This window comes from Alexandromys fortis, unplaced genomic scaffold (genome assembly GCF_014885135.2).
Source record: "Alexandromys fortis isolate MF-2015 unplaced genomic scaffold, M_Fortis_MF-2015_v1.1 scaffold_165, whole genome shotgun sequence".
Lineage (NCBI taxonomy): Eukaryota > Metazoa > Chordata > Mammalia > Rodentia > Cricetidae > Alexandromys > Alexandromys fortis.
In genome coordinates, this window is record NW_026068038.1 from 3,485,274 (window position 1) to 3,502,030 (window position 16,757).

The following is a 16,757-nucleotide window of genomic DNA, read 5'->3' on the forward strand; positions in this document are numbered from 1 at the left end:
CCTTGGGGAACATCTGTGGCTATGTAGGATCAATGCAGAGGGGGAAATGCTTAGCACAGGGTTCTGTGCCCATTATCTGGCTAAAGCTGTGGGAAAGGTCCCCCTGGTGTATTTCCGGTGTATTACACCACATTTTGTCAGCTGGAAAGTAAAGTCAGAGCTCCTAAAATAATCCTAGACCCAAGTATAGTGTTACATATTATACATTATACATATACTGTAATGTATACATAATATACATTACAAAGTATACAAGTATAGTGTTACAGACCTATAACCCTGGCTCTCAGAGGGCTGAGTCAAGAAGATCGAAAACTTGAGATCAGTCCAGGCTACAGGGAAAGACTCTGATCAGTTCTTGCTGCTTCTGCAACTATCTGAATATATGAATATTTTTAAAAATAAAAAGTTATAATTCTAGCCGGGCGGTGGTGGCGCACGCCTTTAATCCCAAGCACTCGGGAGGCAGAGGCAGGCAGATCTCTGTGAGTTCGAGGCCAGCCTGGTGTACAAGAGCTAGTTCCAGGACAGGAACCAAAAAGCTACAGAGAAACCCTGTCTCGAAAATCAAAAAAAAAAAAAAAAAAGAAAAAGGAAAAAAAAGTTATAATTCTAATTATTATAGTCCAGTATAAGAAATGCATACGGATTATAGAAAATAGGGCGAATACATGGAGTAGGAGGGGGTGAGCGCACAGTAACACTGACAGTGAACACCAGCAGAAAAGGGCAGGGTTATACAGGTTACACTAGGAGATGTGAGTGTAAGCTCCTGCTGTAGAAAGGTTATTTCCACATGAGTAAGCAGGAATATAAAACGTGGGGCTTGGGAAAAGCTGGGAGCACTGGCTGCTCTTCTAGAGAATCCCAGCATCTGTATGACAGCTCACAGCTGTCTCTAACTCCAGTTCAGGGGGATCTCTGGCTCTTTTCTGGCTGCTGCAGACACTGCACTGGCAAAATAACCATACACATAAAATGTTTTAAATTTTTAAGTGGGGGTGGGGTGGAACTTGGTAGTGCACTTTTAATCTTGACACTCAAGAGGCAGAGGTAGATGGATCATTGTAAGTTTTGGCCAGGCTGGTTGGTGTAAATAGTGAGTTCCAGGCCAGCTACATAGTGAGGACTTGCATTGGAAAACCAAAAAAAAAAAAAAAAAAAAGTGGACACTGGTATGTAAATCAATTAATGGATTGCTTGCCCTGGGATCCATCACCAGTACAGTACAGATCTTACCTGGTGCTGCGTGCTTGTAATCCCACCACTTGGGCAGTAGAAATATGAGGATCATAAGTTCAACAAATTGAATTTTATTTCTCCATGAGGAGCATCATTCTAAGCCTTGAAAGAAAGAAAGACATCACTAAATGATATTGGAGAATATGTCCACACTGTAACAACATCCACGCAAGATAGGCATGGTGGTACAACACCTGTAATCTCAGCAATTAGGAGGCTGAGGCAGGAGAAATCTCTTCCAGTTCTAGGCCAGCTGTGACTAGAGAGACCCTGTCTCAAACAAAACAAAATTCACTTCAGGGTCACTCGGTGTTCCGCATTACAAAGTTGATGATGGGGCAGGGACCAAGGCACATTCTAACCATGGGGCCCCAGGCTTCTTGAAATCAACATGCGTGACAGGTGTTGAGAGTAGCTGAATTCTCTCAGAAACAACTTGTGAGCTCCCCGAGTCCTGGACACCAAGGAGTCACATCTTGTGAGTTCAAGGCCATCATGATCTCCCTGGTGAGTTTTGGGACAGCGAGGGCTACATACTGATACCCCGTGTCAAAGAAAAGCATTTCAAGGAACGGATAAGGACAAAAGCTAGGCTCTTCCAGTGTTAATAATATGCAGTCCTGATGTTGTCACAGACTCATGGTCACGCATTTTGTCAGCCACTCATGCTGCTTGAAGTTTCAGTGTGACCTGCATCAGTTTGCTGTGTGCGTGAGTTCAGAGGTTAACTTTGTGTTGTGATCAGCTGCCTTCCTCGATCACATTCCAACTTTCCATTTTTATTTACGCATTTTATGTATATGGGTGTTTTCCTTGCATGTATATCAGGAGAAGGTGTCAGATCCCATGAGCTACAGTTATAGATGATTGGGAGCCACCACGTGGGCTCTGGGAATTGAGCTCAAGACCTTTGGAAAAGTAGCCAGTGCTGTTAACTTCTGAGCCACCACTATACCTTTTGAGCCATGGTCTCAACCGAATCTGGACTCACCAATTCAGGATTTAACTAGCCCACGGGCATGTGTGCTCCAGGGATCTACCTATCTCATACCAGGAATACTCTTTGCCTGGCTTTTTACGTACGTACTTTTGAGGTTTCAAGGCACGGTTTCTCTGTGTAGCCCTGACTGTCCTGGAACTCTATGGATCTGGCTGGCCTCTAACTCAGAGATTGACCTTCCTCTGCCTGCCGAGTGGGATCAAAGGCTTGCCCCGCCATGGCCCAGGTCAAGCCTGACTTCTGGGAATACAAACTCGTTTGTTCATGCTTGTACAGCATGCACTCAGTTCCTAAGCACGGCTCCTCTCTAAAATGAATCGGGGGTGACTGGATGCCAAGGCAGAGAAGCCAAAAGGAGCCTGTGGACCCTGCAGGGATGGGGAAGCTGGGAAGCAGGCTGTGCTGAGACCCAAGACAGCAGGTTCAAGGGGCTCAGAAGCCAAAAGGAAGCCTCTCAAACAATAACCTTTCTATCAATACTTTAAATCTTAAACTTGATTCTGATTCCACTATTCCACTACTACGTGTGGCCTGAGAATCTTCATTCACCCATGCCTCCCCTCTCCCTCTGGAACCAGGCCTCTAGGGACACCATCCCCCTCCCCATTTCTGAATTCATCCTGAGGTGGGGCACTGGATAATCCACATAGGGTCGAACCCACAGTTCATCAGCCCCATCCAGGACATCACAGCAAAGCTTGAGAAATTCTCCAACAATCAATGTATTTATTTACAACAGCATTTTGAAGGCAGATACATCCATTTGGATGAACCCGGCCCAGCATCTTGAAATCTACTAGTGTTCCAAAAATCCTGCAGCCTCCAGGACTCAGGGAGCTCACAAGTTGTTCTGAGAGAATGCAGTTACTCTCAACACCTGTCATGCAGGTTGATTTCAGGAAGCCTGAGGGGCCCATGGTTAGTCTGTACCTTGGTCCCCGCCCCCAACACAAGCTTTGTAATGTGGAACACTGAGGACCCCAAAATGCAGAACAGAAAGAAACAAACACAGCAAGTCAAGGTGAGGTATCCGAGCTTGAGTGTAACCCTGCAGGCAGTACTGCCCTGCTCAGCCTGTGACGAGGGCTGGACAAACACACTCCATCTGCTGTGTGCCTTCCACTTTGGCAAAGGAACAAAATCACCAGGAGGTTTAAGAACAGGAGTAAACTTCAGAAGAGAAATACAGCAGCGGCCTGTGCACGCAGCCTAGGGCCGCCCCAGGCATTCTCACTGCCCTCTCCCTGCCAGCTTCCCACTGCAAAAGGGTGTAGAAGAGCTGACCGCAGCCAAAGGTTACTATCCCGGTTTCCCTTGGAGAAGGCAGAAGGGCAGCCTTCTGTATGTAAAAGAAGAGTCAGAGGACCTCACATTCAAGAGTGAGAAGTTTTAAAAGGCCTGAAAGGCTGTAATTTGGAGGCCTGGAGCCATCACACAGATCGTGCAGCCCAAGTGGCCCCAAGCCCTTCCAGAGGCAGCTGCTGAGGAAGGGTAAGCATCTCTCGGGAGGAAACACCTGGACTTGAGATTGGATGACAGTTCTGTAGGCTGGGAAGGGAGCTGAGGGACAGAAAGCCCTGGCCGACTCAGCCGGCTGGCAGTGGCAGCCAAGGAACAAACTCAGCCCTGGGAACATGGAAGAGAGGAACCACCTGTAAGGCCCCAGCCAGTGTTGGTGGCAATGGACATCTCTGGTACACAAAAGTCCACAGGAACCTACTCGGGGCTGTCACTCAACAGGATTTCCTGTCTGCAGAGGTCAGGGAGAGGCTCCCAGGAACTACCTGGCAAAGGACTGGCTCTGATCTTCACTGGCCACAGCAAGCAGCAGGTGTGTGTTCACTGGAAACTGAAGGCCCTGAAGCACTGGGCTGAAGTCCACACATCTGCTGGTCAAACCCTGTCAACTCCACATAGGCAGAGGACAACACAGAGCTTGCCATCTTCCAGATGTGGTCCACAAAGTCATATGAGTCACCCACACACTTGTGCAAATTCGGTATCAGGACAGAGGCCCACTGCCCAACCTAAGGCTCAGTTCTAAGGCGCCCAGCCTGGCAGGTTGGAAAAGAGCCAAGGCAGCTATGAAGGGTTGGAGAAAGTCGAGTGCAGAGCGGGGCAGAAGCCTCCAGTGCATCATAGAAGGGAGGCAACACCTGCCGAGGGCACGCTAATTCCTCAGGGCGGCCAACCTGGAAAACAACAAAAGGGATTCTGGTAAGAAAGGCAAAGGCATGGCAGGCAGTGATTGCACACACCTTTAATCCCCGCATTTGGGAGGCAGATGCAGGTGGATCTCTGTGAGTTTCAAGACCAACCTGGTCCACAGAGTTTCAGGACAGACAGAGCTACACAGAAAAACCCTGTCTAATAAAAAAAAAAAAAAGGGGGGGGGACAGCAAAGGGCAGAGGTACTTGAAAACTTGAAATTGAAATACTGTGCAGAGCACTAGACATGAACCCAGAATTGAGGTTTTCAAAGTTGTCCTGGGCTAACATGTAGAAAGATGCTGAGACAGCTACACACTGTGACAATCTCAGGAAGGGCACACAACTCCCTTCTACAGTGAGCTGTGTGGAGATACATCTGTAATCACACATCTGGTACTAACTGCTGGCTATAGGGGACTGACTGCAGCATTCTGATGTTCAAGCTGAGACAGGGGTCTTCCCTCCACCTTCCCAACAGTCCTATCAAATGTGATGGGTCTTTGTGTGATTGGGTTCCAACCCACAAAGTCCTTGGGGTCCCCAACATGGCCCCAAGACAGGACACCAGAGCAAGTACTATGACATTCACCGAGACAGGTCCTACCTTCGAGACAGCTGGTCCTCCTGGCTGCGCACTGAGCTCTCGCCCACAGCAGAGGCGCCCTCTGGAAGCTGGCTGAGCTGGTCTAAGACCTCTAGGCCATTTTCCTCAGCAATCTGCACAATGAGGCTGTCGACCTGCTCCTGAGGTGTGGTCAGCGTGGTGGCAGAGCTCATAGAATCCTCCATTACCTGTGGAGAGGTTCATTTTGGGCAGGACGGCCATAGCACCATGATGCACACTCAACTGCTTTGTTGTGGAATGTGTGGCGTACACATGCACACGTGTATGTGTTCGTGTGAAGGCCAGAGGCTAACATCAACTGTCTTCTCGATACTGTGTCCTACAAGGTGTCTCAAGGAACCTAGTGTTCACTGTTTCAGCCATGTTGGTTGGGTGGCAAAGCCGAGGATTTCATTTGTATTTGGCCCCAGCACTAAGACCCCTACACACCCAGCTTTCATGTGGTTGCCAAGAGCACAAACTTATGCCCTCAGGCTTGCACAAGTGACACTTCACCTGCTGGGCCATCTCCCTAACCTCCACTGTGGTTCTTGCCCACTCCCACTGCTTCTCACAGGGTTCTCTCTAGGAAGATGTTTCTGGCTCCCTTGGACCTTCCTGTCCCATATCCAGGCAGTCCCGCCCCTGGGTTCACCTGGTTCTGTGACACTTCCATATTCCTGTGTGCTTGTCTATACCATGTGTGCCTCCCCAGAAAGGGCAGTGTCCCATCCCCTTCCTTCTCCAAGGCCTTCCTGAGTCCAGCACAGTTCAGCCACCCTGACCCACTGTCCAGCCATACTGCAATGGCCACCTACCGACGTGTGCACATCCAGGTTCTGCACCTGCTGCTCAAACCTGTCCATCACTGCAGACACCTTTTGAAGATCCATGGCACTCAGCGCCTTGTCCAGAGCTTTGGTCACCTGTGCCATATTCTTGGTCACCTGGTATAGAAGAGAATTAGGGACAAGGACAAAGTTAAAGATAGTTTAGGGCTGCAAACTGGGGGCAGGTCATCAGGACTTTCTGATGGGAACCCAGGGTGCAGCTGATGACACAGTGGAGTTCTATGAGTCTCTCTACTTTGCAGGGCATCTCTGCTGTGACCAAGCGGCCCATGTAACTCCAAGTCTATGGTAGGATGCTATGAAATCCAGGCTTTCCTGAGGCCTTCCTGTGTGCAGTACTCCTTGAAGCCTAGGCTCACTGCTGGTTCAGCTTCCCTCTGCTCACTGTACCCTACAACACATGCTGGCCACATGGCACCATGGTCAGGCACTTACCCCCTTCATGGTCACAGCTGTCTGTACCTTGGATGCTACTGCATCCACACGGGATGCCATGCGGAGCCAGTTTACACCTTCATTCTTCTTGCGGATTGCATTTTCAGCATACACGCGGGCACACTCCACGTTTTTCTGCTGAAGGGCCTAAGATTCATAGGGAAATGTTCACGGAGGACAATTCGCAAGTAAGCTTGTGTATCCCTCCAGGGTAAGGTTTACCACTGGGGAGTGTTGCACAAAAAGGAGACATTATAGCAACACAAAGGGAAACAAAGCTGGCTGTGGTGGTTCCCGCCTGAAATCCTACCAATCTTAAGGGTGAAGTAGCAACATTTCAAGTTTGATGTTAACTGGAACACAGAGTAAGTTCAGATCAACCTGGGTCACAGTAATCAATCTCAAAAATAACATGAATGAAGTAAAATAAAATAAAGGGGATTGGGGAAGAAGAACCCAAACCAGAAAGGTTACACACCTTCTTCACCTTGGCCTGCTCAGCCTTGGAGTCCTTCTCTGCCTTTTTGGCCAGTTTCTCTAGCTGCTTCGCTGTGAACTGAGTGGAAAGGACGACATCCTGAGATTCGCAGGTGGAGCTCACCCTCTAGGCCCTGCTCCCTGTACCTCCTGCCTCTGTGCATCCTTTACCCAGGGATGAGGCACAAAGCATCAAAACCTGAGTCCTGACAACTCCTGTGGGCTGTGGAAAGACCCCCGCCAGTGAGCAAGGAGGCAGCTACAGTGGGCATCCTAAAATGTCCATCATCTAAGAAAACCCCAACCTATATTCTCCTCTAGAGTGGAAAGCCGGCAAGGAAACTCTCACCACCAATGCTGCCCCTGCTTATGAAAGACTTTGAACTCACAGAAAGTCACCTGGGAACCTTCTCCAGGCTATCCAAGTAGTAAATCTTGAACGCTATCTTTAGAGAATTTGGCATATACAGCTTCCTCATTTCTTTGCCAACAGAGAAAATGATATCATACCCACCCCTCTGGCTACATATTCCAAGGGCTAGAGACCAGGTCCTGGCCACTAGTAAAAGAGGCGCGAACACTGACCCCCTTTACGGCATCAGACGACTACCCGACAGCCTCAGAGTGACACAAACTCTGTAACCTTACTCGTGCACAGACCCTTGGCGCCAGGGAGAAAAAAAACAAGATAAAGTTAACCCTTAGCATCGTTTGTAAGGCATTTAAAAGTGGCAGAAACATGCCATGGATTATTAATTAAGTCCAAGTATCTCCCCAGCTGGAGGTACATTCAGTCGCCTATAACACTCTCCAAGTGTGTTTAAATTTCAGCGTGTGGCCGGGCGGGCGATGGTGGCGCACACCTTTAATCCCAGCACTAGGGAGGCAGAGGCAGGCGGATCTCTGTGAGTTCGAGACCAGCCTGGTCTACAAAGCTAGTGCCCCAGGACGGGCTCCAAAGCCACAGAGAAACCCTGTCTCGAAAAACCAAAAAAAAAAAAAAAAATTTCAGCATGTGGTTTTAAAAGCTTAGTAAAACACCAAGGCATGTGCGTATCACCCCAGTTGTGTGTGTTTCTTACAGATAACACACTCAGTCTTCATGGACAAGTCTAAGTGATCTATTTCTACTTAGCCAAAATCAAAGAATGATCTTGGCTCTGGGCAGCAGTCTGAGCCCTGTAGGGCAGTCGTTCAACCATGATAATCTGCCCATGACTCTGGGTGTCTGGGTTCCAAGTGCCGCTGTAATTCTTTCCTTGTTTGCTAGGACAGGGCTGAAGAATGGTGGTCTTGTACAAACCTTCAACTGGAACAGGGTATCTGCAAAGATAAAAAAAAAATACATTAAAAAAAAACTGTAGCAAGTAGCACATCTATCAAGCAAGCAGACTCAGTGAGATCCTTGCAGATGCTAGGAGCTGGCCCACAGGAGACAGACACGGATGGGATTTGCCTGGGGCATTTGGAAGGCCCAGAAATGGAGTCAAAAAGTGGATCCATGTTAGACAGGGGCTCCAAACCAACAAAGACTCTCACTAAACTTGTTTTCAGGAACACAAGAATGTACCAGCCTATCTCAAAATGCAGCTCTTGGCCATGATCAGAATGGAGATGGTGGCTTACATTTCTTTCAGCTTTACAAAAGACACATGGGATTCTTTGCCTTTACTACTAAACTTAGTCTTTAGCACTTAATAGCTGTTCTTTTTAATGCCTTTATTGGCATTTTTAAAAAAAGATGTATCTACTTTTTTTTTTGAGTGCTCTATCTGCATGTACAACTTTCTGCCAGAAGAGGGCATCAGATGCCACTATAGATGGTTGTGAGCCACCATACGTTGCTAGCAATTGAACTCTGGACCTCTGCAAGAGCAGCCAGTGCTCTTAGGACCGAACCATTTCTCCAGTCCACAGCAGTTGGAGATGAAACTGGTAAGGCGGTAAGCCTTAGGTCATCATGACAGATGTCATTTCTAAGCCACAGCATCAGGCCCAGCCCATTGTCCCTTTACCCATAGTAAGCCAAGGAGGGAATTTAAATGTATTTTTAAAAACTAATTGCTAACCAAACCTGCTATTAATTCACAAACTTGAGACAGGTAAACACAATTTCTTGTTTATTTATTTTTGATGTTTTGAGACAGGATTTCACCTCAAACTCCCTAGGCAGTCAAAACTGGGATCTGTCTCCAGCGCCTAAGAGCTGGCACTGCAGTTGTGAGCCACTCTGCAGAATGCTGTGGCATTTGATTCCTGAAACCGCTTACCCTACCGGTCCAAAATAAGGCACTGATGTAAATGCAAAACAAGGCCCAGCAGAGACCTGCCTGGGCATAGTGAACTGTGCACCTACCCACCTACCACTCAGTGCAGGACTAGCTATGGCCAGGGCTGCCACAACTGACTGGTACTCTCGGAAACAAAAGTGGCCTGGCACAGTGACAGGAGAAACAGTGTCTCCCAGGCGTGGCACAGCTCTCTCACTAGCTTTAGCACCCTGGCCAAATCTCTCCCATCTCAACCTGTATTTTCATCTCGACTCTAGTGGGGCAGGAGAAACCTGATGTGAGGAACTTCAGGAAAGTTCCCTCACAGGAGCACAGTGAACTGTGATGCCAAAATTCTTTTTTTCTGAGACATGGGGCGCTACCTCTTCTGTCCAAGAAACACAGTAAAGAATTCTTATGTGTTTTCTCCATGACAATCACACAGCTTTCTGCATTTCAGAAAACAGTTTGTAAAAACTTCATTATGGCTGTTCACAACTTCATTGCCAGCACTGGGGAGGCAGAGACAGGCAAATCTCTGAGTTCAAGGCCAGTCTGGTACTTGCAGTCACATGCAGGCCAGCCAAGGCGACATAGGGAGACCCCGTCTCATACAAACACAAACTCTATCACACCAGCCCATAAAACCTGCAACGTCCACTCAGGAGTTCTTCGGAAGTCTAGAGGTCAGAACACTGACAGATGGAAGTGAGTCATTCTTCTAGGGGTGGCTCCCACCCACGGGGTGGCTCCCACCCACCCTGTCACAGGGTAAGGGGAGAATAGGCCATGCAGCGCCTATAAAATGGAGCTACTAGGACGGAACCCACATCTACCGCTTGGTACTTGAAGTCCTTTGTATCTGAATTATTCCTATTCCTCTGGGGACTACTCAGGGGTCAAAATATGCAACCAGCACCTTTTCTGGTCCCTGAACATTCCAGGGTCCCCAAGGCAGAAACAAAACAAACAGGGAAGATGGTTAGAAGGGCCTGGATCTGAGGTCATTTGGATAAAATTCGGGGTTTCGGTCCTGGGTTTGGGGTCCAGGCCTGGAGAGATCTGGGTAAGGAAGGAGATCCAGGGGTAGTTCCTGGCTGGGGTCTGGTGTCAAGAACCCGAGGTAGCTCCCGTTGGTCTGAGGGATGGAAGCCCAGGAGAGGGTTTCAGCTAGGATGTAAAGGCTCAGGAACCGAAACCGGTTCTGGTCGATATGCCGGAGTCAGGCCCAGGTCTAATCGGTGTTTGGACCTAAGGCAAGAGGCGGGTCCTGATCGCGATGTAGGGTCGAGACGAATGGGTCCCAGGCCCAGGGGCGGGGACTGGGGCTGAGGCCGGGGACAGGTCCTCTTGGGTTATGGGGCTGAGGCCGGGGTGTCCGCAGAATCCCGCTCCGAACCCAAAGTAGGTGACGGCCCCTTACCGTCCATGGCCAGTCAGGTAGTGAAGCCCTCTGGGTGGCGAAGGGGACGAGATCTTACGGACCAGCTGTGCCCGGGAGGACTTCCGGGGTCGCTTGCGTTTCCGGTCGCGCGGCCGGCTCTCGCGAGAAGACGGCACCGGTCCTTGGGTGGGGCTTTGGCACGTCTCCTAGGGCACGCGGTTGCCATGGTAATGAACGCCCAAAGGGGCGTGTTGGTTTGTGAGTCGCTAGGGTTACTGGGCCTCAAGGCCCCCTGGCCGGGGCGGCGGGTTCACCTATGGGCCAGTCCAAAAGCAAACCCAGAGAGAAGTCAGGTAAAGGGCGCCGCCCGGTGACCAGGCCCGCCCTCCGAGCAGGCATCCTTGGGTTGTAGGTCTAACTGATTATCCATGTGTTTCAGTTGAGGAGGAAAAGACGGTCCCTACCAATTTTGTTGCAAAATCTAAGGAGAAAGTAATGGGAAAGGAGTCCAGGCAGCTTGACAAGGAAGCCTTGAATCAACCTGCCGACAGCGTGCTGTTCGCGGCAGGGACGTCCAAGCACTCAAGGCCTTCCTCTTCCTCTGAAGGTAGGACACCCGAGGAAACCTGCCACGGCAAGGCATCTGGGATGGGGCCCATTTCTAAGACTCTAATAATACAGGATTCTTGTTGCAGTCAGTTAAACAAGAGCACAGCTAAGCTTGTTAGCTTGAGTCCGTTCTAGGCAAGGACAGGGATTTCAAGGGCATCCAATGTATACAGAGACCGTTTCAGAAGGAAAAAGAAAATTTAAGAAGAAATTTTTTGAATGATCCATATAATGTCCCCCAGGAGGGTTGGATGACCTCTGGTTCCACTGTGATCCCTTCAACATGTTACAGCTTGGAGCAGAACATTGGGTAATTGCCCAGGCTGGAGTGTGACTTGTGAGGAGGGCTTGGTCTCCCTCAGCCTGGCACAAAGGTGGGAGGGCTTATGAGGACAAAAGGATCATAGCTGGGACAAAAGTGTTTCTTTTCATACAGACCCAAGCATAGCATTTGTCAGATACCAGAAAGTGAGTTTGCTGTCAGTTTCACTTTACCATGTAGCAAACGTTTTTGGCGTTTTTATTCGTTTTATAGCTGAACAATGTGACCACACTTTCAGTGTGGAATTGGTGGCAATGAGACCACAAAAGCAGGACAAAGCCTAAATACAGATTGTTGGAGGTAGATCTGTTAAGTGTTTAAGGCAAGGAAGGTATTAGGAACTGTATGCTCTAGGAAGATCTTTTTGCTTCCAGAATGAAGGCCAGGATGAAAAACAGAACACCAGGGGGACCTACTCCTTGCTGGGAACCAGAGAAGAAGCAGTGGCCATAGATATTCAGAAAGATTGGAGGTAGAAAGTGTAGAACCTATGCTCTGATGAGATGCAGGGGAAGATGGGCTGGGTCAAGAGTCTCGTGAGAGAGGACCGGACTGGCACGGGCAGGAACAGTGCTTGGTGGTTCGAACAGAGGCACCACGGGACCTTTGAATGCTACCCAGCTGGAGGCAGTTTGGAATTCAGGTGCTGGGACTGAAAGAAGTCTGGCCTTGAAACTTAGGAACCCTTCATAGAAGGGTTACAGCAAAGGCTGCACACCTAGGAGGTTTAAGAGATGCTTGCTCCCCACGGTGCTTTTAGCTAAGTACAGAAAAGCCAACTAAACAAGATTTTATCACCGAATGGCTCGATGTCCTGCCAGGCATCCACCATGCTTACTCATCAGCATGGCTTTGGCGTCAAGGACCCTTCATGTTCCAGTGTTCCATCTTCGGTGTCAAGAATGTCAGTTTGAAAGAGCTAAGATTTTCCTACTTAGCCATTGGCTTTCCCACTAATTGTTTTTTTTTTCTTTTAAAGTTTCCACTTTCCCTAAAATTACAAGTTTTAGAAAAATCCTGTAAGAGGGTGGGTGCATGTCTTAATGCTGAGAAGCAGCAGCTTTGGGGTTGAATTTACTTGAATGGTTTAAAAATTGCATTGTTACAAAGTTAGAAAAAAATTTATGTATGGAAAAATGATCCTAGCCTTACACTGAGTACAATAATACTTATAAGCATGTGAAGATGTGATCATTTGTGATGTTACTTGTAAAAGCATATATACATATCTATACATATCTTTTGAAGTGTTGAAAGGAATAGTACTTTATATTCTTTATCATACCACTTTTGTAAGTGTTGAATATATTGCTGTTTATTTTTCTATGTTCTGTTTCGTAGCCTTAAGAAGTGTTTCAAACGATCTGAATGTATAAACCAAGTCAATGCCCTACATGGTGTGATGCTGCATTATATATGCAACCGTGTGCATATATTAAATTCTGTCTGTCGAAAAAAAAAAAAAGAATGGCTTCCTTCACAGTGCTGCAGGTACCATAAGCACACAAGATTACACGACTCTTAAGAGAGACTCTGGACCTTGCTTTGCTATTGGCAGGGAAGTCTTTCTGAGGTAGGCGTCACCTCCCCAGCCTAAGACGGGTTCAGCTCTGCAAATTAGGATGTGCTGGAAGAGAGTTAAGGGATCGGAATAGACAAGCTTGGCCAACAAGGAAGCCACCAGTGTCACCTGTCACACAGCGTCACCTCTGGAGGAAAAGCAGGTGGCCATGAAGGAAAGATGACAGAGCAAGCTCAACAGTCACAAGGAACAAGCCCCTCATCCATGTGACCCTGGAGGGACCCTCAAAACATGACGTCAGATGTAAACGTCCATAAACGTTGTGATTTCCTTTCTATGAGACGCCTTGAACTCACCACGGCCGTTTTGCTTCGGCTCCCCAGGTCCTGGGGTTCCGGGCATGAGCTGTCGTGTCCATTTGGAAATGATTGTAAAACTGTCAGCAGGTTGGGCATGGGGTTGTAGTGCGAGCTACTCAGGAGACCGAGGCAGGAGGATCATGGAAGCCCAGACCTGGGCAGGATTGTGAAAGTCTGTTTTCAAAAAGGGGGAGTGTAACACCCGATTTTGGTGTTACACCCTCGGTACAGTTCGCGCACAGCTGTACCGAATGCGAGTCCGGGCAAGGGCCTGGAGATTGAACACAAGAGACAGAGACCAGGGTCATTCGATAGGAGATCAAGCGAATGCCGTTTATTCAGACTTGGGGAAGCCTTTTTCTACCTAACTGCAGCACAAAGATCTCTCCACCCAGGGAGGTGGGAAATTACCATATTAACAATGGAGAAGATTGCCTGCAGCTAAATCACCAGGTGGGGCAGGGATAGCACAGAAACACACAGGAAGCTTAGTTAACTGATAACAAACTGTCCCCGCCAATGCACCCCAGGAATAAGGGAGACCAGGGGCCCACAGGGGAGGACTAAGGATATTGCTCAGTTGGTAGAGTGTCTACCATGCCCAAAGCACACAGGCCTGGCTTCCTTCCCTAGCACTACAGACAAGCAGGAGTGCTAGCAAGTGCATGTAATCTAACACATGAGGCAGGAGGAGCCTGGGTTCAAGGGAATCTGTCATAACATGGAGTGTTCAAGTCCACCCTGGTCTATATGATATTTTGTCCCAAAATAAAATTGGGGCAGGAGCATTGGCTCAGCAGTTAAGAACACTTCTGCTCTTGCAAGGTGACTTGGGTTCAGCTCCCAACACCCATTTGTAACTCAAATTTGAGGGGAGCTGATGCTTTCTTCTGACTTCTGTGAGCACCAGATATGCACACAGTACACATACATACATGCACACGGCACACATACATACATGTACATGGTACACACACATGCACGCACATGGCACACATACATGTGCATGATGCACACATACATGTACATGGTGCACATGCATACGGCACACATACATGCAGGCAAAAGTGACACATGATTGTCCAACTTTGAGGTTCTGAGAATAACTGTCGCTAGACATCCTGGTGTCTGTGCCTTGTAGTCCTGGGCTGGACCCTTGAGTGAACGTTAGGTATTCTAGGGTCTGGCCTTTGAGGCCTCACAGCCCGTCACTGCCAGCAGCACTTGCATGCCAGTTAAGTTATCAGAAAACCCAGCCCAGAAAACAACACTGCACCTACTCCTTGGGCCACAGTGGGAACTGGCTAGACAAGCCTGTCCTGAGTTCCTGACCCACGACAGTGAGAAAGTGGTTGTTGTGAGCTGCTGAGGTTTGGAGTTAGTGGTTTCACAGCAATAGTAGTCAGACCAAGGGGTACATGATGCAGTCAAGAAGTTTGGCTCTCAGCAATAGAGCACTCCTGTAATCCCAGAACTCAGAAGGCCCAGGCAGGAGGGACATGCATTCCAAGCAGCTTGAGGTACACACTAAGACCCTGTGGCAACTGGTGGTGGTGGTGGGGGTATTATCCTTACACAAAGAGATTTGCACACTACAAGTTTATAAGCCGCCTATTCTAGAATGTTGAAAGTTCTGTGCCCTCAAATGATACAATTTCTTCAGCAAGCAAAGACATCAAAGGAGTTGAAGACACGGCTTAGTGGTTACGATTTTGTATTGCTATTCCAGAAGACCTGAGTTCAGTTCTGAGCACCCATAGTGGGTGGCTCACAGCTGCATTTAATTTCAGTTCTAAGAGACCCCGAGCCCTCTTCTGGCCCATGTGGGCACTCCATTCCCCATGTGGGCACTGCATTCATGCACAAATCCATAATCTGATACACACATATACTTCAAAATTTAAAAAGAAGAGGAGGGGATTGTCCTGAACCAAAGGCAATCTGTAGATCTGAGCTAGGTCATCTTAAGAGTCTGTTTGGATAGCAGATAATAATAATAATAAAGAATTGATTCTGGGCTGGAGTATTGCTCAGTGGCAGAGCAGTTGCCTAGCGTGCTGGAGGCCCTGGGTTCCATCTCCAGCACCACAGAAAACAAAACCGAAATATGGTGAGGAGAAAGTGGCAACCCCAAAAGTTTCACCTTCTGGGACATGACTACTACTCTCTTCGGAATACTGTCCAGATGACAAAGTTATAAAGATGGAGAACTGACTTGGTTGCCAGATGTTGGGGTAAAAGAATAAGGTGTGACCCAAAGGACATCAGGAGGGAGTCTCTGTGGTGGAAGAATCCTACGTCCTATCAGATGGAGCTTTACATGTGTATGGATGAGCATATGCCTGTATACTTGCTAAATCAAGGTCAATTCTGGTGACGAACTGTAATAACGTGAGATGCTGCCACAGGAGAAACTGGGCAAAGGGAGCATGGGACCAGTTCTTGATGCTTCTGCAACTATCTGAATATATGAATATTTTAAAAATAAAAATAAAAAAGTTATAATTCTAATTATTATAGTCCAGCATAAGAAATGCATACGGATTATAGAAAATAGGGCGAATACATGGAGTAGGAGCGGGTGAGCGCACAGTAACACTGACAGTGAACACCAGCAGAAAAGGGCAGGGTTATACAGGTTACACTAGGAGATGTGAGTGTAAGCTCCTGCTGTAGAAAGGTTATTTCCACATGAGTAAGCGGGAATATAAAACGTGGGGCTTGGGAGAACCTGAGAGATGGCTTAGCAGTTAAAAGCACTGGCTGCTCTTCCAGAGAATCCCAGCATCTGTATGACAGCCCACAGCTGTCTCTAACTGCAGTTCAGGGGAATCTCTGACTCTTTTCTGGCTTCTGCAGATACTGCACTGGCAAAATAACCATACACATAAAATGTTTAAAATTTTTAACTGGGGGTGGGGTGGAACTTGGTAGTGACTTTGAATCCTGACACTCAGTAGCCATAGGCAGGTGGATCATTGTGAGTTTTGGCCAGGCTGGTTGGTGTAATAGTGAGTTCCAGGCCTGCTACAGAGTGAGGACTTGTATTGGAAAATATAAATAAATAAATAAATAAATAAATAAATAAATAAATAAATAAAAGAAGTGGATATGTAAATCAGTTGGTAGAATGCTTGCCCTGGGATCCATCACCAGTACAGTACAGATCTTACCTGGTGCTGCGTGCTTGTGATCCCTCCACTTGGGCGGTAGAAATATGAGGATCATAAGCTCAACGAGTTGAATTTTATTTTTCCATGAGGACCATCATTCTAAGCCTTGAAAGAAAGAATGGGCCGGGCAGTGGTGGCGCACGCCTTTAATCCCAGCACTGGGAGGCAGAGACAGGCGGATCTCTGTGAGTTCGAGGCCAGCCTGGTCTACAAGAGCTAGTTCCAGGACAGGCTCCAAAGCCATAGAGAAACCCTGTCTCAAAAAACCAAAAAAAAAAAAAAAAAAAAAAAGACAAAC

The 16,757-nt window shown here is 47.9% G+C and overlaps 2 protein-coding genes across 4 annotated transcripts in view; one reads left to right on the forward strand and one right to left on the reverse strand.

Annotated features, from left to right (window-relative positions):
• Positions 1-2,946: 2,946 nt before the first annotated feature.
• Chmp1a (charged multivesicular body protein 1A) lies at positions 2,947-10,615 on the reverse strand. The gene is made up of 7 exons (XM_050165254.1): positions 10,514-10,615; positions 8,124-8,143; positions 6,822-6,899; positions 6,344-6,490; positions 5,876-6,004; positions 5,058-5,245; positions 2,947-4,434 (listed from the first exon to the last, which is right to left on the reverse strand). Exons 1-7 carry the CDS (start codon positions 10,518-10,520, stop codon positions 4,413-4,415), a joined length of 591 nt encoding a protein of 196 aa, XP_050021211.1. The 5' UTR covers positions 10,521-10,615; the 3' UTR covers positions 2,947-4,412.
• Positions 10,616-10,711: 96 nt separating this feature from the next.
• The window catches only part of Spata33 (spermatogenesis associated 33), a 9,823-nt gene continuing 3,777 nt past the window's right edge, over positions 10,712-16,757 (forward strand). Inside the window, exons 1-3 of one of the 3 annotated variants that reach the window (XM_050165257.1) lie at positions 10,712-10,827; positions 10,914-11,081; positions 11,780-12,796. In XM_050165257.1, coding sequence (XP_050021214.1) covers positions 10,791-10,827; positions 10,914-11,081; positions 11,780-11,784 — 210 coding nt within the window. In that variant the 5' untranslated portion in view covers positions 10,712-10,790 and the 3' untranslated portion in view covers positions 11,785-12,796. Of the gene's footprint in view, positions 10,828-10,913; positions 11,082-11,779; positions 12,797-16,757 lie in introns of those variants that run through there. The other 2 variants (XM_050165256.1, XM_050165255.1) reach the window with 2 other exon arrangements.

Bases quoted from the DNA above. Each gene is read 5' to 3' on its own strand.
- Chmp1a (XM_050165254.1), bottom strand. The intron at 6,491-6,821 runs GTGTGTAACCTT...TATGAATCTTAG, and splicing joins AGCAGGCCAAGGTGAAGAAG to GCCCTTCAGCAGAAAAACGT. The intron at 4,435-5,057 runs GTAGGACCTGTC...GTTGTTTTCCAG, and splicing joins GAGGACCAGCTGTCTCGAAG to GTTGGCCGCCCTGAGGAATT.